Consider the following 19,317-nt stretch of genomic DNA (forward strand, 5'->3'; position numbering starts at 1 on the left):
TTTAAATAACAATTCGAATATGATTTTAAGTTCCTATAAATGCTGATTAATTTCAATCCATTTATTTTTCTAAGTAAGTAAAAAAAAAAAAACTGTTCTCCATAATGGTATTCTGTATTATTTGTAAAACATTTATGTACTACAGATATAATAACTATTTTATTTATATATGTACGTAAACTTTTAAATGTCACATAGTTAATGTAATAACACTAATAACAATGTATGTAAAAGCCCAATGGGCGTTTAAATAAATAAAAAAAAAATATATATATAAATTATTTATGTATATTTTTAATTAGGTGCCATCTGACGGTACAAAATGTAAACTTCCACTGTAGTCACCTCCCACTTAATAATATTCCTGTAGGCACCATTAAAAAGCAACATTATTTTTAAACGCCTGGTGACCCTTAGTAATGTGTAAAAAATGCCTGAAAAGAATGTTAATTAAAATTCACGTTCTGAAAATTAAAAATTCTTCTAAATGTAAGGAATCTCTGATTTTCTAAGTGAAAATAATACTGAATAAAAATAATTATGTTTTAACATCTATGTAAAGAACACCGTTCATAGAAGTACAAAATAATGTTTATTTCCTTTAGTATTTTAAAAATGTTTTTGCATGAGTCAAGCTTTATTTTCGCTTGTGAAAAACACACTTTTTGTGCAAAAATCTTCTTGTATCTCGTACATTCAATGCGGTTTTCTCACTATTTCGCATCTCTGTAAACACTAATGTTGTATATCCTCTCGACGGGATTGGGGGTAGGTATAGGGTAGGATAGAAAGTAGGTAGGGCAGATAACAGCCCCTTTGGGAGTTTATTTCCGCCCGTGTAAATGTCGCCACGTACCTTGTGGAAGTGTGGAAATGTGGAAATGCCTTGTTAACCTTTCGCTCGCCGGTTCCACTATTTAGGTTCCGCCCAATGGAAATGTAAAATGTAGAAATTTCTCCGTCTCTCTGAACGAATTCACGATAATGATATATATACGTAAATTCGCGCTTTTTTTCGTTCGCACGCAAAAAATCGAATTCTTTTCCTTTGAGCACAATAGATTTAGCTTAGTTCAATGCGCATTTTGTGGTAATTTTCTCGAGTGGTGGCTTTCCGGTGCGGCTAAACATTTTTCTAAATCAAATTAAAACTTTGTTCAATTTAATTGAAAGATCTTTTCCTTATTATTTAGTATCCGGCGGAATCTAAATGAGAATCTCCAAGAGTGATTTGACAACGACTCAAATCATGCCGTCCAACCTTAAGTAGTAACGGAACATAGTGAGGATGAATTAATTAATTCTTTAGATTTTGAGGATGGGCAATCAAGGAACAGTTGAGAATAAACAATATATCTGAGAAGTAGAAGGTCAATGAATGTAAATATATCTTTTTTTTATTCTTCTTCTTTATGTGCCGTATCAGGTCCCCCAGACGTTGGCGATCACTCTAGAAAATGTCTCTTTGTCTTGCGCTGCCCGGAATAGCTCCTCCACACTTCTAATGCTGGTCCACTCTCGTATATTTCGCAGCCAAGACATTTGTCTCCTACCAGGCCCTCTGCGACCCTTTATCTTGCCTTTCAATATTAACTGGAGCAAGTGATTTCTCCCCTCGAAGTACATGACCCAGATATGAAATTTTCCTGATTTTTTTTTATTGATACAATAATACTATGTATTTTCAAACATTATACGAAAATGTGGGCCTCACTGGGTACAATTAATGAAATTCATTAATGAAAAGTTACAGTACACAACAAGTCAAAATTAATCATCATACTAGCAGGCCACTGCCGATTACATATGGAGTTCCACAAGGAAGCATACTAGGGCCCAATCTATTCATTATTTGCTTAATATTATTATTGCTTAAACGTAAATAGACGGAGAAATAGTTAGTTATGCGGACGACACAGTTTTACTCTTTCAGCATAAATACTAGAATGTGTATAATATAGCGGAGGTTGGAATCACGCGAGTTAAAACATGGTTAGACTCAAAACGTATCGAAAAAAAATCACAACTTACAGTATTAATAGCACGGGACAGCCACAAGACAACAAGACAAACACCATAAAAATACATGAATGTATAAAAATCAACATCTGCGATTGCCATACAAACTGACCAAATGAAATATCTTGGAAACATAATTAAGTTGGACACATCATATCAAACAAACCACGAAATAAACTCCTCAAAACAATATGCATTTTCCCAAACATATGAAACATATATAAACTAAAACAATATATGTTGCACTTTGTCGATTCATAATATAATACGGAAACATTGTTTGGGGAGGGCAACAAACTGAGCTAATATTATATATTAAATTGCTTGGTTTAATGAATATTATCGAAACAACAACTGTACATCTATATTTATGTTTATTATGTAAACACTACTGAGGGAGTATTTAGAAAAGCACCGATGTGTAGAACAGTTATTATGGGTTAAGCCATTACAGTAAAGCGTACTAGGGGTGAAGTAACTCTAAATAGCGCTATACAAATGGATTGTTACTATTCTGTGGCCACACATTAGTGTCTGAGCGTATCGAAGACCGTTTGGCAATTCATCCGTCTGTAAATTAGTTAGTAGGTTTCGTTTCCGGTTCCGAATTATTCAAGCAAGCCTTACTTTAATGCCTACCCGAAGAAAGTTTGAAAAATGAATTGTCATTGATATAGTGACGTTTCTTTGAACAAATGGTCTGATTCCGTAATTGAAATTTTAAAAAAATGTTACGTAAAATATTATGTGGTTTATGATTAAGCAGGTAGGTATTTTAGTACATAATTACAAACCTTATGATTTTTTAAATAATAGAAAATTAGCAACATACTTTTTTGGACGCTAGGTCAACTGTTCACAGAACTTGTAATTACCATTAAAACAGCACTAACAACCTCCATGGCCGAGGGGTGAGGCTTTCGACCAGCAATACAAAGGTCGTGGGTTCAAATTCCGGCGTGCGCAAGAAAATTTTAGTCGATAAATTTGTTATATTTCACAATTTATTAATTTAAAATAATAAATAGTGTACTTGCGGCACGTTCCAGAGTGAAAGATACTCTCAGTAACGCCCTGGTGTAAGACCACCATTCAGAATTGAAATATTGCTTGAAATGGCTTTAGCCGTGTTCGGTGACCAGATCTGAATAGCCAGATATTCCCCACCTTCCTCCCCCCCATCTCCCTTCCTCCCCACTACCTTCATCCTAACAGCATACCCCAATCGGGGATGCCATAGTCTCACTAGCTCCAGACAGTTAGGAGCAGTTGTGACTCTGGTAGGGTTAAAAAAAAAATAACATCCCTTTCTTGGGAATCCTTGTGATACGTTCGCCTGAGATTAAAACTATTACCAAATTTCGTTTTCCCCGTGCGTATCCTTTCCGTTGGAAATTCTATCTGTGATATTCCATTTTACATTTTTATCACATATTTTTCGTTAACTTAGATTTATTACGTGAGAAGTTTCTAAAAGGTTGGATTAAGGGAGGCACGTCACTGCGCAGAAACGGCACTCAAATCTGACGCATAATGTTTTTTGATAGGTCACAAAACGCCTCCATATGCTCTAAACCAAAGTTTCTCAAAGTTTTTGCAGACATGTCGTATTTTTGGAATTATATTATCGTTTATTGACAAGATCTGAATAGCCATGTTCTTTCCCACCTTTCTCTACTCCATCTCCTCCCTCTCCCAACTACACCTTCAGCCTCACAGCATACCCCTATTGACATACCAATTCTGAATCGTATTAATTCGACTTACAAAATCAACCCTTAAAAAACAATGTTTTTAACTAACTATAGAGATAAAATGGAAATAACTAACTATAGACCAATTACTTTGTTAAACTCTCTATCAAAGATTTTCGAAAGACTATTAAAAAACCAAATAATAAAATACCTGGAAGAAAACAAATTAATCTCGGACAAACAATATGGATTTAGAGAAAAAAGAAGCACAAAAGAAGCTTTAGCAAGTACAATAGATTATATACATAGCAACTTAGATCAAGGGTTTAAATGCATAGCGATATATTTAGATTTGGCTAAAGCCTTTGATTCAATATCCCACAAAACACTTTTTAAAAAATTAGAAAATATGGGTATCAAAGACAAAGAACTACAACTATTAAAAAGCTACATGAGCGACAGAACACAACAAGTCAAAATTAATAACTATACTAGCAAACCACTGCCGATTACACACGGAGTTCCACAAGGAAGCATACTAGGGCCCGTTCTTTTCATAATTTACATAAATGAACTTTGCAGCATGGAAATAGATGGAAAAATAATTAGTTACGCAGACGACACAGTTTTATTATTTAAATCTAAGGATTGGAATAAGGTTTATAACATAGCGAATCTAGGAATCACGCAAGTGAAAAAATGGTTGGACTCAAATACACTCACACTAAACATATCGAAAACAAAATTCACAACGTACAGCATAACTAACACAGGACAGCCAAAAAACAATACAAACACCATAAAAATACACGAATGCATAAACACCAACATCTGCGATTGCCCCCCTCTAGAAAAAACAGAACAAATAAAGTATCTAGGAATCCTAATTGACCATAATCTTAGATGGACACATCACATCAAACAAATCACAAATAGACTCCTCAGAACAATACACATTTTCCTAAACATAAGAAACATATATAAAATAAAACAATTGAAAACAATATATTATGCACTATGCCAATCAATAATAGAATATGGAATAATTGCTTGGGGAGGAGCGACAAACGCAGCTATCGCTCAAATAGAAATCGCACAGAAAACGATATTAAAGGTAATACTCAAAAAACATAAACTAACCGACACAGACCAAATATTTAAAAGCTGTGACGTACTTGATATACGCCAATTATATGTTAAAACACTACTAAACTACATTTTCGACCAAAAAAACAAACCCCAACAAACACAAAATATCACTAATAGACCGGTCAGACAAGCGTACAAAGAAAACATAAAAACTCCGACGGTAAACACTACCTTTGGACAAAGACACCATAAATACCACGCTATTAAAGCATTCAACAGTCTTCCACTTGAAACAAAAATTGAGGAAAATAAAAATAAATTCAAACACAAAATAAAAAAATGGATTAAAGAACAAAAAGACATTATTACCAAAATACTATAACATAAAAGAATAAAACATATACACGCAACACAAAAAAAATATAAAACACACAACACACACAAACACATATATCATTATAAATGCCGATTTACATTCTCTTTTGATATTTTTCTTTTAGTGTTATAATTATATTTTAACTTTTAATCTTTATTTTAAATTTATCTTTATTTTAATGTTGTTTTTCTTTTCTTTTATTTTTTTTTAAATGTATAAATTCTTAAATTATAACATGGGGGCCTCAGCACGGGTAAACAACCCAGTGAGGCCAACATTACTAAATTGAAATATAAAATATTGTAAAAAAAAATGTATCAATAATAAAAAAAAAAAAATAAAAAAACTATAAAACATATTTTTGTATTTAGATATCTTAAAAAACATTTTTTTGGTTTGGCTGAGGATTGAACCTTTCTCCCAAAGGACTGGAGTTAACCTCGCTAACAACTGAACCATATTACGAATAGGTATATTGACTGCCGCAATGTTATCCAATTTCATAGAAATGCGTACATGTCAGCGTGTGTATGTGTTATTACCACCAAAAGTTGATAGAATGCATTGTCATCGACAATGAGTCTATTAGCCGAGTTTCAGTGGATCTGCTGTCGGGAAGTGGGTTAATTTCTACTTCCAAGATTTGCGTCAATTCATTTACGAAAAAAAAATTAAATAAAAAGGATTTGTTTAGCGGAATCGATCATCTCAGTGTCAATCTACATAGCCAGTTTCAATAAATAGCGAAAATAAACACTTTATTAGGTGTGAGATAATTTATGTGCCAATCTTTGGAAAAATGATTAAGGCGAAGCTTAATGCTAAATCACTATTTTGATTAATCTTTATAACGAGTTGGTGTACATTATGAATACCAAAAATTTACTTATATAAATTGAAGGTTTTCCTATCGTTTCGCTTGAGTAGAATACAGATAAAAAAATAAATTACCCAATAAAAAATATAAATGTAAACTACTAAAAATATTTTTTAAAGGAAACAACTTTTAAACAATACAGTATAATAGCTAAGATTATCTGTGACAGTTTCACTTGATTAAATTTTTTGCTTTCTTATAAAATTATTTACAAAATAAATAAAATCCAGTTTTGTGCTTGAAATCGAACGTTTCTAGACTCCGTTTGTCAAGCGATTTTAATGCCTATTACCTACAATATAAGGTATACCAAGACTATACACATTTTTGGCTTGTAGTTTCCTCTTAAATAAAGTTATATTTTTATGGATTTTACAATCTCCTTGAGTTAGGGGAATATTTTCTTGTAGGTACTGTAGGTAGGTATTTGAAAACAGTCGTAATTTATAAGTGGTGATAGATAAGTTTTAATTAGACTAGTTTTATATGTAGGAAGATAGAGGGCTATATGAGATAACGGCTCCAAACATATTTTTATTGCATTAATGAAATATCTATCGATCTTTGGGAGCTTAGGGGATTATCTCGGAGAGTTTTAATGCTTGCTGGGGGGTAATAAATAATATGTTAAACTTGCCATAAATGTCATTGAGTGATACTGCATAAGGTTGGAGATTTCTCATCTCCTTCATCTTCGCTATTTTTCTTTCCCTTTCCTAGTTGGGTTTGGAGGTCCAATTAATTTGACAAAGCCTCGGTATATTGTAGGCCCAGTTTCTCTCGCATAACCTCTGCTTTCCCCCCCAAGATTTGCATGGGACAACAAACAAGGACATCTTCCCTACATTCTTTTGTAATAATTACCGATAGTCAATCTGCTGGCAAACTTACCACACATCTGAGCCACTTGTTTCTAGTTCGGTGCCATCTCGTTGAAAATTACACTCAGCGTTCTTGGTGACATCGAAACTGTGCGTGAGAGTGCACGGAGAAAAAGTACTAATATTGAATATTGTTCATTTATTATCAATCTCTTCAAATTATTCGTAATCCAGGTAAAAACGGGATTGTAGGCCCTCAACGAATGAATTGATAGGTTTCCTAATAAACTTTCAGTAAAATATGAATGTGTTATCTCGATGTCGCAACATGTGTTCGCAAAAAAATAAAAAAATTGTCATGGTATATTATCAAGACAAATGTAGGTACATGAACACGTGTTCCGATATATTACGAATATACCAAAAGTTTATCAGGAAACGGACTAAAATCCCGTTTTTAACCTGATTCCCAATAATTTGAAGAGATTTTTAATATTCAGGAACAAGTTTTTCTTTAACTTTTTTAAAGGTTGTACCCACCAATGTTATATATTATAGAAGAAGAAGATAATACTGATAAATCTAAACGAAACATGAAACAGAACAAGAATAAACAGAAATGAATTTTAAATATGAGAATAACTAGGTCCCCATGGTGTGGTGGTTATGATGCTGTCCCGGTAAGACAAAAGATCCTGAGTTCGTTTCCTAGTTGTGACCGTTATCTTTTTTATTTTCTGCGTCTTGTTCTGTTTCATGTTAGATTTAGCTTTATTAGAGTATTATATTCTTCCGCAACGATAGATTATTAATAAATTACCAATACTCATTTCTCTCCGTGTGTACAGCGCTGAAAACTTTGAGAACCCCTGTTTTAGAGCCTTTTCTTCTGCGAATTTAGCCTTAGTACTCCGGAGGGCCTGAAGAAAGTCTGTTAATCAGGCCACCTTTTTGCACGTAGCTTGTACTTAAGTCTAAAACCTAGTGGCGTACGCCCGCTTGCTATTCTTAGTACCCTATATATATCCCGCAAAAAGCGCCAATGGAATAATTGTAAAGCGATAATCGTGCTTTTCCCAATTTCTCTTCATAAATAACTAACCTAATAACATCTACATAATTGGAATACGACCACTTCGGAGTGTGACGATATTTTGTATCTCACAAAACGACGTTTTTTATTATCGTTTGGGGAGTTTTATATCCTGTTATTTGGCCAAGAATGGAAATAACGCGACAATATAGTAGGTAATATCATTCTACTGTTGGATTTTTTTCATCACCGTATTTTTATATCAGCATTTTGTTATTTGTTAGTATGGCTTATAAAACACAATTTTGATTAATGACAATGATCGTAATAATATCATTATTTTATATACAACGAAATATTAATATTTTTTATTAAAAACTCACCAACAATTTTGTTTTGTATAATTTATTTGTATTAATTATCATTCAAACATTCGTACGTATTTTGTGGTCTGTAATCCAAATATTTACTACTGAAAAGAAAATATGGGTCAAGCCAAACGGAAATAATTCTTATTAATTAGCCACAGTCCGTAAAAGGTAAAAAATGCGTGAAGCTACGATAACAAGGTTCTAACAGCAATGGAAGATATTAAGTCGTCTGTTTGACATCTGTTAGTATCGTAATTTTCTTCAGATTTCTTGCAGCTATTGCTGCTTCCACTCCCGACAGCTGCGTGTATCTGTTGGCAGTATTCTGTTGTTAATAGTTCTACTAGCTCTCTCTGAGGACATCGAGGGGCCTAGAAAAAACAAACGATTTGGTTACAATAGCGGTTAGAACCCTATCACAGTAAAGTCTTGTGTTTTTTTTTAGCAAAGGGTTGGAAAACATGCTTGATGTTAAATTTGATATACCTAAGGTAACATTGAAAGGATTCATTAGAAAATATTTTTTTGTTTTGATTGTTTTTTTAATAGTAAATTTATACAGGGTGTCCTGTAAGAAGTGCATAACTTTTCAGCTGTGAGTGGGGGACCCCAAAGTTATTCCGAAAATGGAATATTATGTTTAGTAAAAGTCCCATTTGGAGTTTTTTGAAATTTTCTTAAATTGACACAGTTTTCGGTGCCGTGGTCATCAGTAACCGGATAACTCATCAAAATGACAATTCAACACTCCTTTAGAAAGTGATCTAAAGCCATGTAATAAAAAACTAGTTTAGGATTAAAGGTTAGTTTTTTTTCATCACTTTTAATTACTTCATTTCACTTTTTAAGTGAGTTATCATGGAACCGTGGTTAACGAATAATCGAATTTTCTCAATCTATCTTTTAATATTAGTGCTATCCGAAATAAATTACTATTATTGGACGACTGTTGTAGTTTTTTTAAGTCTTAAGCTTTAAATGTTTTTGTGTTTTGAACATTTTTTCTCCTAAGTTGATCGTGGTGTAATGTTTTTTGGCTAGAATTGGTTTAAAAGTTACCCATACACAGACATTCTAAATGGTATTAGGTACACACGCTACTTATTTTACAGGAATAAAATATTACTAGGTGAACGAGGAGCTAATGTCACAGAATTAATTTTTACTCAAAATCAAATGGAATAGGGAAGTCGACTGTCCATTTTCTTGTATACTGCAATGTTTCCTGGGATGTAACGCAATGATGATGGATGATTCCTTGTAGCGTTTGATCACACTTTGTATGATTCCTTGTTCCAGGTTGGTGGTGTCACAGAATCAGAGGGCCCTGCACATAGTGTTTCCTCACCACTTCCTCGACTCACCGGAATGGTTCGGCGTCTCAACTGACGAGTATTTCCAAGTTTGTACACACTTTCTACTATTTTATAACTTTGCAATGAAGACGAGTAGCAGCTGATTTAACATTTATACATAATAAACAAACAATAAGCAGGCTGTATGCATCCATAATTAATTTCAACATACTTCTGAGACGTTCACTGCATATAGCACTATTAATCATGCTTAAAAAATAAATGCAGCAACAAATTCACCAATTATCCATTCTCTTCATACCTTTAAGCATCCGCATTCCCAATTTCTACCGATTTATGACAAGTTTATCTTTAACTGATAATAATATGATAATGATAATATGTTACCTAAATCTAAATTTAAAAAAAAAAAAAAAAGTCTAACGTCTTTTTAAACTGTTTTTTTTTTAAAATTAAATACGCAAAAATAACTATATGTACTTTTTATATATTTTTTTTCTTTATTCATATTACTTTTTTCATTTAAACCATAGATATAACCACCACTGTTTTGAATACTTACCTTATAATGCCCACGCACAGGCGCCTTTGTGGGATCTTTTTGTTACTGCCTTATATTTTGTATAATTTATATATGTACTTGTATGTATCATAAAAATTGCTAATAAAAAAAAACTCTTTAAGTTTAAAAAAATATATATGTTACATTTGTTATGCTGAAACGTAAATTATTTGAAATTCCCGAAAGAAAAAAATTGCAAAGTAAGCTCCGAAAATTATTAAAAACACCTTTTGTTCTATTATTTACTGTGTTATAGGGATGAAAAAATTCACAGTGTATCTTTAAATGCAACTAAAGCATTTGTCGAGAGATTTTTGCTCTATTTCAAACGAGTCGAGTTTTATTATATTTTCTCCATTTTTGTATGATTGTTATCGTTTTTTTAATATTAGCGCGCTCCCTCTAACATTCGTATTTACATATCTCCCTTTCAAACCATCTTTGAACGCTTACTACGGGGCTTAATAATCTTTGCCTAAACTTTAACGTCGATATTTTTTCAGATTCACTGCCTACATTTAAAGGGAGCATCATGTCGATGATATAAAATGTTTAATACATATCTCTTTACAGATCACCACTTCTCACACCTACAAACATACTCACACATACACACAGACCTATACACTATGCTCGTCACCTGGTATTTACTAAAATATACACACCACAAATAAGACATTCCAAAGAAACATATCATAGGTACCCACAATGAAATATTTAATATCTATAAATTGTTTCATCACTGTACACAATATACTGTTTGATTCTATAATATTAATTAAATTTAAAAAAAAATTAAGTTTTTAGTGTGATTTCTGTGTGCAAGATTCTGTTAAATTCTCTAGATATTGTATGTTCTCCTACGAGGATTTTACATTGCAAGTAAGTAGCTATCTTCTGAAATTGAAGTCGAAATAAACAAAATAAGAATGTAGAAAAAAATGCTATAATAGAACAAAGATATCGATAAAAGTATATAAACATTAAGTAAACAGTTAAAGTAAGTTAATAAATAAATTAACAACATTGAATGAACATAATATCGACACTGGTAAGGATAAATGGCTAAAGCGCCATACTGCCATATGGCGGCGCATTAGTCATTTATCCTTTTCAGCATCAATATACATTGGTTTAGCATAATAATGTACCCTGATACAATAACAAAGATTAAATCAATTTAAAATTCGACAGATTCCTGTTAGTACAGAATTGGCTTTTTTTTAAATACATCAATGATTTTCCCAAAATATGTTATTATGAAATCTGTTCATCTGATTATTTGATGTATCATTTTATTATAAACATTCTGCTTTATGATTATGTTTGCAGGTGTCTATAATGTCCATGGAAGAATCCAGAGTCCTGATCTGGCACCGTGACAAGTTAAAACTGTCCATCATGACAGATCAGTTCTTGCAAGCCGTCTTTGACCACATTCTTGGTAGAGATGTTGTTCATAAACTAATGCAGGTTAGTACATTCGCATTCTCCTCATTTACTCTCGTGTTCATCGACTTCACTCCAAATATTTTAATACCCTTACAACAACAACAAAAAAGCTGTAAATGGAGCAGGGTTTCCAAAAGGATCAAAGTCAGGTCTATACTTACATTTTGTTTCTAGGCGACTTCTGTACCAATCGAACTATTCGACTGAGAACTCGACTATTCTCGAGTTCTCAGATATCTCGGTAAATACTTAAAATCGAGGGGAAATTACTACATACAACTAAGTAATTCCGAAATCAGGGTTTTCGAGTTACATACAAAACCAAACCTTTATTTCCTTTCCCATGTATGTCATTAATACATGATATGTGTTTGTGGAATACATGTGCATAAGGTGATGAAATAAAGGTATGGTTTTTGTTGGCAACCCAAAAACGCTGATTCGGAGTTACGGAGTTGTAGTAATTACATTCGATATAATGTCAAGAAATGCTTCATTTTAGTTTTATTGTTTCTTACCTGGGTAACGCTTTCAATAAAGATAAGATATGAAATCAGAATGATGCTTAAAAACTCTTTTTGTGAAGTAATTAAGAGTTATCACAGCAGTAAACTGTGTGTTACGGAAAATTTATTTTTTATTTTTTTATTTTATTAATTTCAACGCCATGGTTTTTACATAAGAAACTTTTACATAACATAACATACAGAAACATTTTTAAATGGAAAAAGATAGACTAAAAAATAAAAGTAAACATAATATGAAAGGTAAGTAGGTGAATAGATAAGTAAGGTAGAGTTAATTCATTGCAATAAAAGAGAGATAAACTAGTAGGTATGTTAACAATTACAAAATTACATGTGAATGGCTAAATGTGATACATGACAAAATTTATTTATTTATTTATTTGTTTGTTCTCACCTTGACGGCTTTTACATGCAAGGTAAATCATACAGGAGCATTATAACAAGTATATAGCATCATAAGAAGTATAACATAGTAAATAAAATAATAAGCTGAGCATGAAAGACGTAAGTAGGCACAACACAGGTAGGTATTAGCATACGATAAGTAAATTGTATATTGTATAAAGGAGTTCAACCAGCAAATACTTATTTGGGCTCAGGCTACAGTACATTCAGCAATTATAGTTGTCACAATAATACACAAAACATAATTACAAACACACTCGAAGCATACCGGTTGGCAGTGGTGTAAAACATTTTCTAGCGATTTATAAAAGTAGGTAATATTCTTGTAATTAAAAATATATAATTTGTTTTTTTTTTTTTTTTGCTATTATAAACGTACGTAAGTTTTTTATTATTATGACAAAAATAAAAGGTACACAAAAAGAAGTAGGTATTATGAAAATAGTTACAGAGTATTAAGTTTGTTATTGTTAACAATCAACAGGATTTTTGCTTAATATCTGCATACATATACGCTTTTTAAAGGAAGCGATGTTTTTATTAAAAAATATATCAACAGAGCATGTTTCATTCCCCACACGATGCAATCTCTGAAGACAAGAGTTGAACATAAAATTAGTGCGAGAAGCAACTATATTAAATGGAGCATGAAGTCTAGTGTTGTACTAATTGGGAACTTGATAATTTATCATATTCACTAGTTCAGGACTGTCCAAATAACCATTGATAATTTTAAATAATAATAAAGCATCACAGATTTTTCTTCGCTGTGATAATTCAGGTAGTTTAAGCAAGTGCATTAAATAATTATAATTTAAATTTTCTAATGGAATATGTAATTTGTAATTTATATGCCTTAAAAATTTGTGTTGTATTCTTTCAATTTTGTGTGAGTGTACATTGTATAGAGGCGACCAGAGAGAGGAATTATACTCAAGAATGCTTCTGACAAGTGTAATGTACAATGTTTTGAGTGTATTAGTATACATTAGATCTTTGGACGTTCTTAATACAAATCCGAGACATTTAAGTGCTTTATTCGTGATTGCATCGATGTGGGGGACGAATGTCATCTTGTTATCAAAAACGACACCCAGATCTTTTATTAATGTTACTGTAGAAAGATTCACATTGTTAATATGGTATTGAAAGAGTATTGGATTTTTATTTCGAAATGCCACACTTTCGAGTAAACTTTCAAATAAACATTAAACTGAAGAAATTAATATTGTGGTTCAACAAAACTTCTGTCGGTATTTTATTAACTTTTCACTGAGCATAACTTGTGCTGAAAGGCAGTTACCCGCTGTCAGTTTTAAACTTAATCCATCTAACTGCTGGCCGACTTCTTGTCGGACCTGCATTCAACCACCTTAAATAATGTGTTAGCTTCTAAATAGGCCCAATGAATTTCCACTGTCGAATTTTGCGTTTATTAAAAATCTAATAACCAGGTGAGCGAAACGATGGCTGCCAGTAATGGCCACCTGCCCAACAGCTTCGAAGAGGGCGAGGACAAGCCCATGCTGATAGTGAAGAAGTCAGGGGACGGGCCTGGCATCACGGCGCTCATCAATCGCCAGCTGCAAGGTAGGCACCTACACCACACCCTCCATACCTGGCGGCAATTTCACCGCAACACCTACACCGAGGTGTGATAACCCTGGCTATCCCTGTAACTACACCTAGGTGTGACAACCCTATTTATCCCTGTAACTAATCCTAGATGTAATAACCCTGCTTATCTATGTAACTACACCTAGGTGTGAAAACCCTGTTTTTCCGCATAACTACACCTAGGTGTGACAACCCAAGCTTTCCCTGTAACTATGCCTAGGTGTGACAACCCTGTGTATCCCTTTAACTATACCTTGGTGTGACAACCCTCTTCAACCCAATAACTTTACCGAACTGTGACCCTGGAATCATAATCCCTTCCATTCATGATAACAAGCAGTGACTCAGCCCTATACTACTAATATCACTATATCTATAATCCCTGTTAACCTTGTTGGAAGCCTTCCATTCATATTAACATTTTCCCAGAAGGTGTGGTAATTCGATTTTCCAAAGTGTGACGACCCGCTTACTATTTAGCTATGCTATTTTTAAGTCTTTATGATCTCCGATGATAACATCGCTTGTTGTATATCAGCTGTACAGACAAGGCGCAATAGCTCGCTTCAGAACTGATTTTTGTCTCTATTTGATTTCCCTGTTAAGGGGAACTGCTGCGCGGCCCATTTCACACAAAACTTAAATTTGGATTTGATTTCAAAATACTTGACCAAACTGAAAAATTATTTTATTAATCAAAAGGTATAGCAAATATCTACTACGGATGTGTGCTACTTTATTTATTTGTGTTTTTAATTATAAATTAGAGGCCATTAAATAATTAAATATGATTTTAGAGGCGACTTTGGCATTTATTTGTTAGTTCATTGTAATTGTTAAAAAAATAACCTTATCCTAAAAAAAAACATGTTTTTTTTGGTAGAAATTTTAGTTTATTTTTAACCAATTTTTTATTTCATGAAAATACTTTTTTTCATTTGCACAGAAAGAACTAAAGCAAAATTATTTTATTAAATATTTATTATTAACTCACAAATAATTGCCAAATTGCCTCTGAAATCATGAAAAATTGAATTCTTTAATGCTCTATATTTTATAATTTTAAACATAATAAATAAAGTAGGACATATCCGTACTAGATATTTGCCAAACATTTTGATTAAAAAAATAATTGTTTGGTAAGTTATTTTGGCTTAAAATCCATATTTAAGCTTTGTATGAAAAAGTCTGCGCAGCTATTCCCCCTTAATGCAACATTGCTGACACCAAATTAAAGGTACTATTTAATGCTTTATTTAAAATGAAAACAGTTCAGTAACTTATTTAATTATTTTAATACGCACACAAAAAATTCTATATACAAACAAATAACCAGTTTACATTTTAGCCCCTATAAGGAATAACTCAATGTTTAATTAATATTCACTATTCAATAAAAGTACCCATTCTCTTTCATTTACTCGAATCCTACCTGATAAACTATCCCCTTTTAAAATACCTTTACACAAATATCTCACTGTTCTGCTGATAAATACCCAATATCCTGGTCCCTTCAAATTCCAAGTAATCCAATATTTAATAATTTAATGTAATACATCAAGGGATCTTTTTTTACACCTAGGCCGCCCACAGATGAGAGACTTTAGATAGTTGAAACAAATTCCAAAAAATTCTCCCAACTAAAAAGTCTCTCGTGTGCGCAACTCCATATATTGTAATGTATTCTGATGCCCACAACTAAAGCTTCTCGTCTGCGGGCTACCTAATAGAATCCTCCAGATTTATGACATGATTTCCCATGTGGAATTAACTAGCTTTTTATTCCCTTCTAATTTCATCCGAATTACAAACATGCATTGTTAAATACACTATTTTAAATAGACTATCAACAAGTCCGAAAAGTACCTAAATAATCTACTATGGAATAGTCTTTTTACCATTGAAAATTTAAACTTTACATTATTATTACCGCAAACCTGTTCCAGTATAATTATTCATATTATCTCTAATTTAATTATTAATTATTTATATAATTTTTTGTTTCTGAATCAATGAAGACACATATTAGAATTTCTGAATTATTGAAAGTAAAGCTATATTTAAATCAATATTTGCCCAATACAAACATAATAGTATAATTATCGTGTACATATTATCTATAGGTACAATTTTTTTTATTTTTATGGCATTATAAACACTCGTCCCTTTCCTTCCTAATGTTTATAAAGCACACATTGCCATAACTGGTAAAACTATAATAAATAATATTTATCAGTAGATGTTTTATGGTTTTTATTGGTGTACTAATATTATGATAGTTTATGTAATTAATAAACCTACACGTTATCTGTTTATTGATGGGTTGTATGTTGTGTTTAGTGTTTGTGAATTATATATTAAAATAGTACACAAGATGTTTCAAAAGAATTTCAATTCAATATTTTTCAAGAATATTAATAACTGATTGAAGCTAATGTTAACAACTCTAAAATGAAAAATGTGAAACAGAAAAATCAGAAAAAGATTCGGTTGCATCTAGGAATTGAACCCAGGACCCTTTGCTCTACCACTGAGCTAAACTGAGTTATTTAACTGTATCATTCTTTGACTAAGAACTACCACAATTATCTTCAGTTTCTTAATGCATATTTTGGATGCTATCATTATATGTGATTGCAAGATTCTAATAGAATTTAATTGCAATCTAGTAAATAAGTATAATGCAATAATCTTTACGCAAATCTTTTTCTGATTTTTCTGTTTCAAATTTTTTGAGGGTTGTTAACATTATCTTCAATGATTAGAATATTAATTCTTAATTCATCAAGAAATCTCAAAAGTTGGCAACGTTCCCAATTATTTTCACTTGCCCTTTATGTTTAAATTTATAATAAGTATACAATTTCCTTTAATACTTAATCCATTGTCCAGAGTGGAACATTCTTTCAGTAAGGCTCTGTAAAATACCACTCTTCAGAATTGAAACATTGCATGCAATGGTTCTAGCTATGTACAATGGCCTAATCTGAATAGTCACATACTCCACGCCTTTCCCTAACATTTCTCCTTCCCATTTACTATTTTCCGTCCATAAATAGAAAGGAAAAAATAAATAAAAATGATTTCACAAAAAAATCATCTATGATAATATTTTAAAAACACTCTGTACTAAATTCCTACTAATATATAGTGTATATTATCTTTTCCTAGGAAAATGTTTTACATTGTTAATTTTTCCCTGGTAAAAACCTTCTCCAAATAATATTTTACACTGTACAGCCTCAAAATAGCAAATATTCCACTTATGCCAGAGCTATCAATCATCTCAGTGAGTGCTTTGTAATGACAATGACATTATTTGGTATTTAATTTTACCAAAACTTGATGTTTTGCGGGCAAATGATATACGTTTGCCAGCGGTGATATACGAGGGCCATTTGAAAAGTTTCCGGCTTTTTTAAGAAAAACACAAATTTCGAAGCAAAACAAAATTTATTTCTCGACGTAGTCTACCTGCAACTCGATACATTTGATTAGACTTGATGTGGCGGTTTTAGGGCGCCTGGAACGTTCCTCGTGTAAAATGCTCATACGACCATGTTTGTACTCGGCCACCTAATGTTTGGCTGTGGTAAATGAAGGGGAGGCTTCACCGTATACAGAGTCTAACTCATCTTTTATTTCCTGAGTCTTCCTCCCTTTCAGATGAAGGATTTTTAACATTGCACGATACTCAATTTTCTCCATTGTTGACAGACATTGGAGGGAACCCCACCACTTTCCCAATGGCGTTATAAGGAGACATATGTTTCCTCCTTCGCTGCACACGTCGAAACTTTATTTCTTTTTACTAAACGAAGCTACATTTCTTTTAACGACTCTAGACCCTCTAATGTCCCTGCATACGGGGTTAGCAAGCAGTATGCAACTACTTATATACCTAGTATAATATTACAGACACCGCAATCTGAGTAACAAGAGATAATGTAAAAGACAAAAAAAGGAGATCTGAAATCAATTATGTAAGTATACAAGGTTATGAACTTGCATAATCTCGCACCCAAAAGAGCTAAAACGCTTTCGCCGGGCAGTCCCATTGAGAATGAACTCAGCAGTCAGCCAAACCGCAAGCGAGAACTGGTTTCCGCGCCCATTAGCCGGCTTCCCGATTGGCCCTCGACGAACTGTAGTGAGAAAGAGTGGGAAGATGCCCGAAGAACCTGAAGAAAAAGTGAGTATAGTGTCACCAGAGGTAGACCAGTTTATGGCGATGGGGGAGGCGCAGGCGGATTGCGGGACAGCTTTCTGTGGGGATTCATCACTTGGGTTAATGCAGGGACGAGTCTATCCCACCCCCTAGATGGGGTGATGAACGATACAGAACATTTGTCAATGTCAGCTGACAACTTTGGAAGAGTGCCATAGACAAAGTAATGATCAGAATAGTTTGAAATTTTTACAGTGTACATATGTCAAGCCCATCTCTCGGACGGCGATATAATTTTTTTTCTATGGTTACTTTATGCCGATGAGGCCGGAAACTTTTCAAATTTCCCTCGTATCCTTTTAAAGATGCTTTTTATTATTTATCTCCTAATTCTTGTTTTAATTGGTCTTGCTAATGTTGTGTATACTTCCAATACAAAATACACAAAACCATAAATATGGGTGAAATCAGAAGCTTGTTTTGATATTATTATAAAATATTCTTGTAGTTTGACGCCCTTAATGTACCTATTTCAAGTTTGTACCCCAAAGCATAGACATAGATAGATATTCATAATACTTCCATTTAAATGAATGCTAAAAAAACCATCAAAGCATGTTAGAAAAACAAATAACACCCCCAAATAATGTAACAAATAAATCATGTAGATCTTGTCTATGATTTGGAATGCATTCAACCATAGATATGAGAAACAACTTTTCATGTCTATGACTTAACTAATCATGTATAGTTTGCGACACTTAACTTTGCTGGCAGCCAAAGATGGAACTAACGAACTATATCTAAAAAATCCATAGATATTTTGTTTTATACAAAATCTTCACTAGAGATGCCACCAACTGCAAAGTTATGTGTATCAAGTTGTACCCAGTGTTATTGACGTGGCAAAGACAGTAGCTATTACTTGCAAGGACACATTATTAATTTATTGTTACAAAACGTAGGTTCACAAATTATTATGATGCCTCA

The 19,317-nt window shown here is 32.7% G+C and overlaps 1 protein-coding gene across 2 annotated transcripts in view; it reads left to right on the forward strand.

Annotated features, from left to right (window-relative positions):
* LOC149419800 (popeye domain-containing protein 1-like) overlaps nucleotides 1–19,317 on the forward strand; it is a 157,592-nt gene that overhangs the window by 122,815 nt on the left and 15,460 nt on the right. For both annotated transcript variants that reach the window (XM_089637034.1, XM_089637033.1), the window contains exons 3-5: nucleotides 9,580–9,682; nucleotides 11,491–11,631; nucleotides 13,997–14,132. In XM_089637034.1, the coding sequence (XP_089493160.1) occupies nucleotides 9,580–9,682; nucleotides 11,491–11,631; nucleotides 13,997–14,132 (380 nt within the window). The remainder of the gene's footprint in view (nucleotides 1–9,579; nucleotides 9,683–11,490; nucleotides 11,632–13,996; nucleotides 14,133–19,317) is intronic.

This window comes from Hesperophylax consimilis, chromosome 11, assembly GCF_061612785.1.
Source record: "Hesperophylax consimilis isolate HC1 chromosome 11, BYU_Hcon_1.0, whole genome shotgun sequence".
Lineage (NCBI taxonomy): Eukaryota > Metazoa > Arthropoda > Insecta > Trichoptera > Limnephilidae > Hesperophylax > Hesperophylax consimilis.